At 40.4% G+C, this 11226-nt stretch overlaps 1 protein-coding gene across 2 annotated transcripts; it reads left to right on the plus strand.

The window, feature by feature from the left end:
- The first annotated feature begins 281 nt into the window (after positions 1 to 281).
- Positions 282 to 10981, plus strand: lamtor4 (late endosomal/lysosomal adaptor, MAPK and MTOR activator 4). 2 transcript variants are annotated; one of them, XM_026943602.3, is made up of 5 exons: positions 282 to 423; positions 1474 to 1554; positions 9474 to 9591; positions 9710 to 9838; positions 10274 to 10981. In XM_026943602.3, the coding sequence occupies exons 1-4, from the start codon at positions 421 to 423 to the stop codon at positions 9805 to 9807; spliced, it is 300 nt and encodes a 99-aa protein (XP_026799403.3). In that variant the 5' UTR covers positions 282 to 420; the 3' UTR covers positions 9808 to 9838; positions 10274 to 10981. The 2 variants fall into 2 exon arrangements, with proteins under 2 accessions (XP_026799403.3, XP_026799402.3); XM_026943601.3 differs by having other exon boundaries at positions 9710 to 10981.
- The last annotated feature ends 245 nt before the right edge of the window (positions 10982 to 11226 follow it).

Raw genomic sequence — 11226 nt, forward strand, 5'->3', positions numbered from 1 at the left:
AACGTTTCAAGGGGGAAAAAATCAATAAAAAAGACCTGAGCAAAGGGATCAGCTGCATTTGTGGTTTCAGATACAGGAACAGAGCAGGGAAGATGGCTAACACATAATCTGTATGCAGTATTCTCACATGAAATGCTAGCAATAATTATAGCTTTGGACTGACTATAAGAGTGTTTATTTTCTTCCCCAACACGTCTTAGATTTGCTTTATATTAGGTTATAAAGCGAGCTAGCTCACACTCCTGATCAGTGGGTGGCGGTAATGCACAACAAGTTGTTTGCCAACCGAAGTTACAAACCGAAGAAGAAGAAAAAGCAGACGAGGCAGAAGAAGACGCGCTGCGTCACGTGATAGTCCCACATCGTCACGTGAGACACGCAGGCGATTTTGGCGTTTCCGGATTTGTAAGTGGAGTAAAAATGGTATGTATGTTTGTTTATTTATTTGTTTTTGTGCCTTTTTATGCCTTTTTTGTGCTTTTTCTGTGCCTCCCGTGTCGAAATGAGCTTTTTCCTTTGGACACGTAATGAAAATTAGCCACGCTTTAAATCTTTATAGCTAATTTTAGCTGTCCTTTAGAAGTGTCATGCAGGCTAGAAAAACTGTATATAACCGGAGGCTTCCATTATAAGCGGCGTCCATGTTTACTTTCCTCTGTGTTTACTCTTCCTCTGTGTCTACTCTTCCTCTGTGTTTACTCTTCCTCTGTGACTACTCTTCCTCTGTGACTACTCTTCCTCTGTGTTTACTCTTCCTGTGTCTACTCTTCCTCTGTGTCCACTCTTCCTCTGTGTTTACTCTTCCTCTGTGACTACTCTTCCTCTGTGACTGCTCTTCCTCTGTGTCTACTCTTCCTCTGTGTTTACTCTTCCTCTGTGACTGCTCTTCCTCTGTGTCTACTCTTCCTCTGTGACCGCTCTTCCTCTGTGACTGCTCTTCCTCTGTGTCCACTCTTCCTCTGTGTCTACTCTTCCTCTGTGTCTGCTCTTCCTCTGTGTCTACTCTTCCTCTGTGTCTACTCTTCCTCTGTGTCTGCTCTTCCTCTGTGTCTGCTCTTCCTCTGTGTTTACTCTTCCTGTGTCTACTCTTCCTCTGTGTCCACTCTTCCTCTGTGTCCACTCTTCCTCTGTGACTGCTCTTCCTCTGTGTCTGCTCTTCCTCTGTGACTGCTCTTCCTCTGTGTTTACTCTTCCTCTGTGTCTGCTCTTCCTCTGTGACCGCTCTTCCTCTGTGACCGCTCTTCCTCTGTGTCCACTCTTCCTCTGTGTCTACTCTTCCTCTGTGTCCACTCTTCCTCTGTGTCCACTCTTCCTCTGTGTCTACTCTTCCTCTGTGTCTACTCTTCCTCTGTGTCTGCTCTTCCTCTGTGTCTACTCTTCCTCTGTGTCTACTCTTCCTCTGTGTTTACTCTTCCTCTGTTGTCTGCTCTTCTTCTGTGTTTACTCTTCCTCTGTTGACTGTTCTTCCTCTAGACTACTGCACTGACTCAAGGTTTGGAGAGAATACCAGGCCAGCTCGGATATCTGGTGATCAGCGAGGAGGGCGTGCTTGCAGTGAGTTTGTTTGTTTGTGTTCCTTTCTCTCATTTCTCCATACTTGTATTACTCTAAATAACACACTACCACAACAGGACAGCTTTCAGGTATGCACATGCTGGTAATTAGATAAATGACACACTGAGATATCCAGTGTTGTCACTGACACTTCAGAATAATGTGCCCCGCCCCTGAGTATGGGGCAGTGTGATTTCTGCCCCAGTGGGCCTCTAGTGATGCTTGCTGCAGCTCTGAACACTAATTGCAATTATAATAATGCTGCACTAGATTAACCCCAGAAATGTGAAGTCAGAACTCAGAATTACATCATTTTTGAGCTTTAAAAGTAGGAAAAAATCACGGCCGCCTCCATGTTCGTGTTTTATTAGCAGCAGGCTAGCCAGCTAGCTGTGCTGAGTGATGTAGTTATAGATATAGATATGTGTTATAGATTTAACAGGTGAACATGTCTGTATGCTAAATGCTAAAGCTAATACTTGTGTATATACAGGGTAACTCATTGAAAGGTAAAAAGTGCTGCTGTGTTTACTGCTGATGCTGTGAGCAGCCATGTTGACGTCACTCCCTGAACTCGGGGGTGAGGTGACCGTCCCGAGTTCCTGAGCTGATGGAGAGTTTTCTTTGTTTTTACTAGGCGATGTTTGGAAACTAAGGAGTTATTACCTTTAGCTGAGTGCAGCTTTAAACATTGTATGTACTATTCTAAGAAAGACCTAGGAAAACTGCATTTTGAACATGTGCATGACATGTTTTTTCCACATTTTGGTTAATTTCTGCTCTGGTTAAAAGGAACATTGCTGACAATTAGAACCAGCAGTTTAGGTAAAGCTGCTATGGCTGTAGGAAGCCTAGAAAACGTCAGTTTCATTGATCCCAGAATCAGAACTACCTTCTTTTAGGACCAATGTCTAAAATATTTCTGTTACCACAGTAAAACAAAATGTTGGCAGTCAAGTTTTGTGCACATTTTTTTTAAAACGTAAAATTCAACTCACAGTCTGCGCAGGCAATATGTCAGCACAGTGCTGAAAAAGTATTTGCTCCTTCCTGATTTCTTCTATTTTTACATATCTGAAAGAAGTATAACAAAATTTAATATCCTGAGCGATATTGATCCTATTGATCTACAATACAGTCTTTAAATTATCATTTCAGTTATTGAAGAAAAAAGTTTCAACTCCAACTGGCTATGTGTGAAAAAGTAATTGCCCCCTTAGTTGCCCGATCAACTAATTATGCAAATTTAATTGATATTTGGATTCAATTAGACTAGACACACCAGACTTGTTTACTGCCAGCCCTGTTAAACCTAAGTATAACTTAACTAAAAGCTTTCCAGCAATGTGAAGTAGGTTAAAAGGTCTCAACAAGCAGCACACTGTGCCATGATCAAAAGAAATTTTGGAAGAAAGGAGAAAATTTATCAATCTGGAAGGGGTTACAAAGCCATTTCTGAGGCTCACAAAGCCATTTCTGAGGCTCTGGGGTGCAGTGAACTAAAGGAAGAGCCATTATCTCCAAATGGAGAAAACCTGGTACAGTAGTGAAGCTTTCCTGAAGTGGCTGGCCTAACAAAATTCCTCCAAGAGTGCAGACGACTCATCCAGGAAGTCATTAAAAAACCCATCTATGGACGTAGATCGTAGAACATCTAAGGATCTTCAGGCCTCACTTGCCTCAGATAAGGTCAGTACTCATAATTCCACCATTAGAAAGAAACTGGGCAAAAATGGTATCCACAGGAGAGTGGCACAGCAAAAACCACTGCTAACCAAGAGGAACATAACTTCTCCTGTCGGCCAAAAAACAGCCTGATGACCCCCAAGCCTTTGCGATAATGTTCTGTGAACTGATGAGTGGAAAGTGGAACTTTTTCAAACACCTGGGTCCCATTGGTGTAAAGCTAACACAGCGTTCCACAATAAGAACATCACACCACCACTCGAACATGGTGGTGGTAATGTGATGGTGTGAGCATGCTTTGCTGCTTCAGGGCCTGGAATCACAAATTCTTGAGGGAGAATGTCCAGGCATCAGTCCATGATCTGAACCTCAAGTGCAATTGGGTTATGCAGCAGCACAACAATCTGAAGCACAAGAGCAAATCCACCTCTGAATGGCTCAAAAGAAATGAAAGGAAGGTGTTGGAGTGGCCTAGACAAAGTCCCGGCTTGAACCCCATTGATATGCTGTGATAAGACCTTAAATGCCATTTCATGCTCAAAGCCGTCAAATGTGACTGAATGGACTAAAGCACTTCTACAAAGAAAAGGGAAAATTCCTCCACAGCAATGTGAAAGACAGACTTCCAGTTATCAGAAGTTTTTTGTTCTACGTTCTGAAGTTACCAATTTTATCCACCGCATTTGCAGCAACAGTGATAGGTAATGACAGCCTATATAACAGCATATACACTCACTGGCCACTTTATTAGGAACACCGGTACACCTGCTCATTTATGTAGTTATCCACTCAGCACAATGCAAAAAATCATGCAAATATAGCTCAAGAGCTTCAGTTAATGTTCACATCAAACATAAGAATGGGGAACAAATTGTGATCTCTGTGACTTTACCCGTGGCATGATTGTTGGTACCAGATGAGCTGGTTTGAGTTTTTCGGAAACTGTTGATCTCCTGGGATTTTCACACTCAACAGTCTCTAGAGTCTGAATGATATGAAAAAAAACCCAGAAAAAGCAGAAAATCAACTCAGCATGCACAACACACTAATCTTTGAGGCAGATGAACTACAACAGCAAAAGACCACATCACATTCCACTCTTAAAGCTTTAAAAACTTTCCAAAAAGATCAGATAACCTGCATTATATGCAAAACAGTTCAATAACAAACAGAAGTGCATAGCGGGATGTGAACAGTGACAATTTTTGTATCTTAACATTATATTTGCAACACAAGAAGGTTAGATATATGTATAAATAAAAGTATGTCTAATTGTTGATTCACTCTGCATAGCAAGCTGTCTAAACTAGATATATTGTAGCTTATTCTAGGTTTTATTCAGGTTCGAATGCTGATTAGAAAATGCTAATTAAAATACTTAATCGATAATTGAATTTACTGTTTGTGTGTGTGCTCATAATTTAAGACATTTATTAAGACATAATTTGCACATTTTCTTTCACACAACCACCAAATCAAGTTGGAGGTTGGGCACCTACACCGAACAGCCATAACATTAAAACCACTGACAGTTGAAGTGAATAACGTTGATTATCTCGTTACAATAGCACCTGTAAAGGTGAGGGATTTATTAAGCAGCAAGTGAACAGTCAGTTCTCGAAGTTGATGTGTTGGAAGCAGGAAAAATGGGCAAGCGTAAGGATCTGAGAGACTTTGACAAGGGCCAAATTGTGATGGCTAGACGACTGGGTCAGAGCATCTCCAAAACAGCAGGTCTTGTGGGGTGTTCCCGGTGTGCAGTGATTAGTACCTACCAAAAGTGGTCCAAGGAAGAACAACCGGTGAACCGGTGACAGGGTCATGGGCTCCCAAGGCTCACTGATTGCATGGGGAGCGAAGGCTTGTCTGGTCCGATCCCACAGAAGAGCTACTGTAGCACAAACTGCTACAAACTGAAAAAGTTAAAGCTGCTCTGATAGAAAGGAGTCAGAACACACAGTGCAGTACAGCTTGCTGCGTATGGAGCTGCGTAGCTGCAGAGCGGTCAGAGAGCCCATGCTGACCCTGTCCACCACCCAAAGCTCCTACAATGGACACGTGAGCATCAGAACTGGACCATGGAGCAATGGAAGAAGGTGGCCTGGTCTGATGAATCACATTTTCTTTTACATCATGTGGAAGGCCGGGTGCGTGTGTGTCGCTTACCTGGGGAAGAGATGGCACCAGGATGCACTATGGGAAGAAGGCAAGCTGGTGGAGGCAGTGTGATGCTCTGGGCAATGTTCTGCTGGGAAACCTCGGGTCCTGGCATTCATGTGGATGTTACTTTGACATGCACCACCTACCTAAACATTACTGCAGACCAGGTTACACCCCTTCATGGCAACGGTGTTCCTTAATGGCAGTGGCCTCTTTCAGCAGGATAATGCTCCCTGACACACTGTAAACACTGTTCAGGAATGGTTTGAGGAACATTTGACTTGGCGTCCAAATTCCCCAGATCTCAATCTGATTGAGCATCTGCGGGACGTGCTGGACAAACAAGTCTGATCCATGTAGGCCCCACCTTGCAACTTACAGGACTTAAAGGATCTGCTGCTAACGTCTTGGTGCCAGAAACCACACACATCTTCAGAGGTCTAGTGGAGTCCATGCCTTGATGCGTCAGAGCTGTTTTGGCAGCAAAAGGGGGACCAACACAATATTAGGCAGGTGGTTTTAGTGTTATGGCTGATCAGTGTATGTTAATCTGTAGAAAGTGAAATAGGTAAGCTGGATTTCTTTCTAGGCATACAGTCAGCATATTTTATTATGCATGCACATGAACTGTGGTTATTAATAAAACATAGTGAACAGGTCACATTGTGTAGGAATTTTAGAGGTATTGCAACTACAATAAATGTAATATTAGAAATGGAAACAGTAGATTAGTTTCCCTAAATGAATCACACTGTGTCCTAGAAAATTGGCTTACCTGTTCTTTTATCCACACTTTATTTTTGATAAAATTTGTAATAAGAAATGACAGTAGTAAGAGCATTCGTAAATTAACTATTAAGGGAAACAATGTTTTAATACTTGTTTTTTTTTGGGGGGATGGTTAATGGGCCATTGGATTGCTTTTTTTATGCCAACCTGGCAACACTGACTCATCCACCTGAAGCCTGTGAGTTACTTGATGCAAGTTTACAAACCCACAAACTCTTACAGCATATCAAGAATCCCTTTGGCCCAAAACAAGATAATTTTTTCTAAAATGTCCTTTCTGGCAAGCATTAAAATGTCCTTGGGAATTGTTATCTGCTTATTTTTAGCATTAAATGAGAACTTGCTAGAGTTGTAGCATGGGGATGGGGAAGTATAATTGGAAATGTAGTGCTATTCATTATTGCAGAATCATGCCAGTTTAGACACTGAAAATCAAATGTTTGATGGACTTTTGCATTTTAATTTTAATTTTGGCGGCCACTGCACATTGCTGTTCATACATGACTTAAAAGAAAAAGATTATGCAAGACAGTTGATTGTTCATTGTATTTAATGCGCCACTCTAACAGCGTTTGCCTGATTAGATTTATGGCTTATTGTAAAGTTTAAGAAAAATGTGCATAAACTCAGAATGCCAACAATTATCCTTGTTGAGCCAGGTTTTTCTCAGTTTTGAGCCAGGTTTTTCTCAGTTTTGAGTCAGGGTATGATTAACTTGACAACTAAGACAGTAATTGGCTCACAACCTACAAGTTATTACTAATGGTAGTGTTAACATGGGGATGTGAGACGTATTACCATTGCTACACATAATTTCAGGGAGATTGTTACACATATATTTTAAATGCTTAAAAAATATATTAAAAAATACAACACATTGCTATTAAATTGCGAACACAAAATGGCAAATTGAGCACAAATGAAGTAGTTAAATCTTGCACAAGCATTATTATTTTCTGGCTCTGATCCTATAGCCACATTAAACTGCAATGTCTTACTCCACTGGGTGCCACTTCAGGATTCTGAATCATTCTCATTAGCTAGTTGCCCTTTTGAAACCGAATTAGCACGTTTGGAATTATCTTCATTAGTAAATCTGGTTTGCATTTTATTTTGGAATAAACATTATCTTTGGTACAACAAATGTACAACAGGAACATTTGTGAGCAAACAATTTTACACATCAGGGTTGCCAAGGAATATAAATGTCTCAAAATAGATTTTTGATATTTAAGGTCTTCAAATTTCTTAAATACACTACATGGCCAAAAGTTTGTCGACACATTTACATTTAAGGCATTCGGCAGATTCCTTTATAAAGAATGATTTACAGAAGTGCTTTGAAGTCTCTATCAATAAATACATCCTGATACTGGTTCCCTAGGTCATGGACTAAGAGTACTATCAGTCTAAAACACTGTTGGGGAGGTGATATAGTAAGAAAAGCACATAGACAACACTTTTTTTTTTTTAAGTACTTCAGGAAGAAGTAGGTTTTTAGATGTCGTTTGAAGCCAGTCAGTGACCCAGCAGTTTAGACATCTGAGGAGAGTTCATTCCACCACCTAGGTGCCAGAACAGGGAAGAGTCTTGATGCATGCATTCCTTGTACCTGAGAGATGGTGGGAGCAGTCATGCAGTGCTAGAGGATCAGAGGGAGCGTGGTGCCATGCGAGGTGTGATAAATGCTTTGAGGGAAGAGGGTGCTGGTCCGTTTTTGGCTTTGTAGGCAAGTGTTTTAAATCTGATGCGGGCAGCTACAGGAAGCCAGTGGAGGTAGCGTTTCAGTGGGGTGGTGTGGGAGAATTTAGGAAGGTTGAAAACCAATCGTGCAGCTGCATTCTGGATCAGTTGCAGAGGTTGAATGGAGCTCAGAGGCAGAGCTGCCAGGAGTGAGTCGCAGTAGTCCAGTCTTGAAATGACAAGGGACTGAACAAGAACCTGTGTGGCCTGTGAGGAAAGAAATGGACGAATTCTTCTGATGTTATAAAGGAGAAATCGACATGAGCGTGTCAGATTAGCAATGTGAGAGGAAAAGGACAGTTGATTGTCCATGGTTACCCCAAGGTTGCGTGCAGTAACTGAAGGTGAGATCAGAGAGCTGTCTAGGGAAATTGCAAGATCCTGAGATGGGGATGAATCACCTGGGATGAACAGCAGTTCAGTTTTGGTGGAATTAAGTTTCAGCTCATGAGCTGTCATCCATGATGAGATGTCTGCCAAACATGCTGAGGTCTGAGTGGAAACATGAGCGTCTGAGGGAGGGAAGGAGAGGATGAGTTGAGTGTCATCCACAAAGCAGTGATATAAAAACCCATGAGAGGATATGACCTCACCAAAGAGATCGAGTATAGAGGGAGAACAGAAGAGGACCATTATTACCCTTTATTCCCCCTTTGCTGTTATAATGAGCTCCACTCTTCTGGGAAGCTTTCCACTAGATGTTGGAGCGTGGCTGTGGGGATTTGTGTTCATTCAGCTACAAGAGCATTATTGAGGTCAGGCGCTGATGTTGGGATGTCGAGGAGGTCTGGGGTTCAGTCGGTGTTCCAGTTCATCCCAAAGGTGTTCAGTGGGGTTGAGGTCAGGGCTCTGTGCAGGACGCTCGAGTTCTTTGTGGTAACAGTTTAGGGAAGATATATAAGATATCCGCATATGGGTGTGGTGATCAGTGTCACACTTTTGGCCATATAGCGTATGTTGCATCAGATGATGTTTTCATTTAAAAATAAAATAAAATAAAATAAAAGTGCCCAAGAACACATTTATTTTTCTTAAAAGTTGTGACCAGTGGGAAATAATGCAAGTAAAGATGCATCTGTTGACTTTTTTACACAAATGTGAGGGCAACATTTGAGAAGATAAGAATAATAGATCACTTAGAGTATATATGTTGGTAGTTTTGTATTTTAGTTACTTTTTTAGAGATCTGATGCAAACATTTTCCTGGACATGTGTAACCATGATGTAAATGGCTCTCATCATGTGACCAACAACACCCACATAGAAATGTTTTTACTTATTATTATTATTGTTATTATTATATACAGTTGTAATTCTTTAGAGGTTTAGTAACTGAAACCAACTCTGACCTGTGGGAATGGGTTAAACGCAAGGCACGAATGCTAAGGGGTGCCTCATTTTTGTTTCTCTTAAAATAGAGACATGAATACAGGTATCTTTCACACCTTAAAAGAGATATTACTTAGTGATATTATAATATCCTCACATGCCTAGTTCCAAGTAGTTTCTTAAACAGTTTCATGCTGTTTTCTTTCTGCTAGTCTTCAGGAGAGCTAGAGAATGATGAACGTACTGCAGGTGTGATCATGCAGATGGTCCGCACAGCGTGTCGATTCAGGCTTCACAGCGCAGCAGAGCCTCCTCTCAAACGCATGTCAGGTGAGGTATATAGGTTGATCTACTCTACAGCAGAGAGATGCTGCTAAAAAGATACACAAATACCTGCTGAGTACAAACTAGTAATTCTGATCTAATGCTACTCTAATTTTGTCCACAGTCATTTTTGAGGACTACGTTTATGCTGTAACTATTTCCGGACAAAAAGTATTTGTAGTGAAACGTCAGAACAACCAACGGGAACCTGTGACTGCCTAATGTTGAAAAGGAAATGCAAATTAAAGGACAAGTAATTCCTTCAAAATAAATCCTTGGAATAGTACACCACCTTAGCCTGATGCCAACCTGAGGATGAAGGAATACTGATAGTAAACATTTCTTCTGTAGTCTGATACAAAGAATCATGCTTAAAATGTTTCAAACACCTGGGTGTGTCTTAACTGCTCTGAAAATATCTAATTAATTTTGTTCCTCAATAATATGCATTTTTGTGGCGGAGGGCAGTGGTGGTATATCAGACTTAATGACTGTATTAATGCTGTATTGTATGTGGATGATGTTTAACTCAGTGATGCATTGTAATGTTTTTTTGTGCATCTGTTCCACTAGTAACAAAATGTCAGTATTTATCCAAAATAATTTCTGTTTTAACTTTTGTCTTTTCATAAATCTGTTAATAATTTTCTTTCTATTTCTCCAATTATGTTGTACCTTTACTTGATAGGTTCCCAACCTTGGGGCTGCAACCTCACATGGGAATGCCTGAGATGCGGATGGGGTCAATTTTTACCAGCCATAATTTAACCTTTCTTCTGGTATTTGTTTGACATTTAATAATTATTAAATCTGTCAGATCATTATTATTATTATTATTATTATTATTAAAGTTTCATTAGCCTTCATTCAGTTTGGAGCAACTCTTAAGCCCATTTTACACCTCATGCTGCATCCAACATACTGTCATGTTAAACAAAGTGGGCTTTACACCAGACACTGGCAACGTGGATATTTAAAATAAAAGAATGCATATTTTAATTTGCAGTGTAAGTCCATAATCTAAACAGCACACAGGCAAATTTCAGTGTGTAGCCTACTGTGTTGCTCTGATGTGTCAGTAAAAATCCAGAATTCAAACTCTAAAAGGGTCGAGGTGGAGTAACAGAACTCATGTTTAACAAACTATATGTTTAATAACAAACATATGCATTCGTAATGCGTCTTTATAATATTTAAAGATATTTGCATGTGCAAGAAATCACAGAAAATACTGCTCCACCCCACAGGGTGATTCAGCGTGAGCTGATTCTCAGTTGGATCAGATTCAGATGTGTTTTATTAACAATACTGAATTAAATATGTAACAATATGAAAGCAGTTGGTGTGGAAAGGGCTTTGTTGAAATAAAATGGTGGGCTTTTGTTATCTTTTTGTATTTAACAATTGAAAAGAGTATGTTTTGTGCTCGTTACAAGTGGTGGCCCCAAAACTAAATTAAATACAGTTCAGTAAAGTTATGGGCAGAGAAATATCATTTGCTTCAATCTGGCCAGTATCCAGAAAGCTGATATAGAATGTAAGCCATCTTACTCCCAGACACAAGGAGAATGTAAGGGAGCAAGAAAACACAATGGCTCTAACTTGAGAGAATTGCTGTTGCATGTGAGTCTTGCATATAAA

The sequence above is a fragment of the Pangasianodon hypophthalmus genome, chromosome 18 (assembly GCF_027358585.1).
Source record: "Pangasianodon hypophthalmus isolate fPanHyp1 chromosome 18, fPanHyp1.pri, whole genome shotgun sequence".
NCBI classification, from domain to species: Eukaryota; Metazoa; Chordata; class Actinopteri; order Siluriformes; family Pangasiidae; genus Pangasianodon; species Pangasianodon hypophthalmus.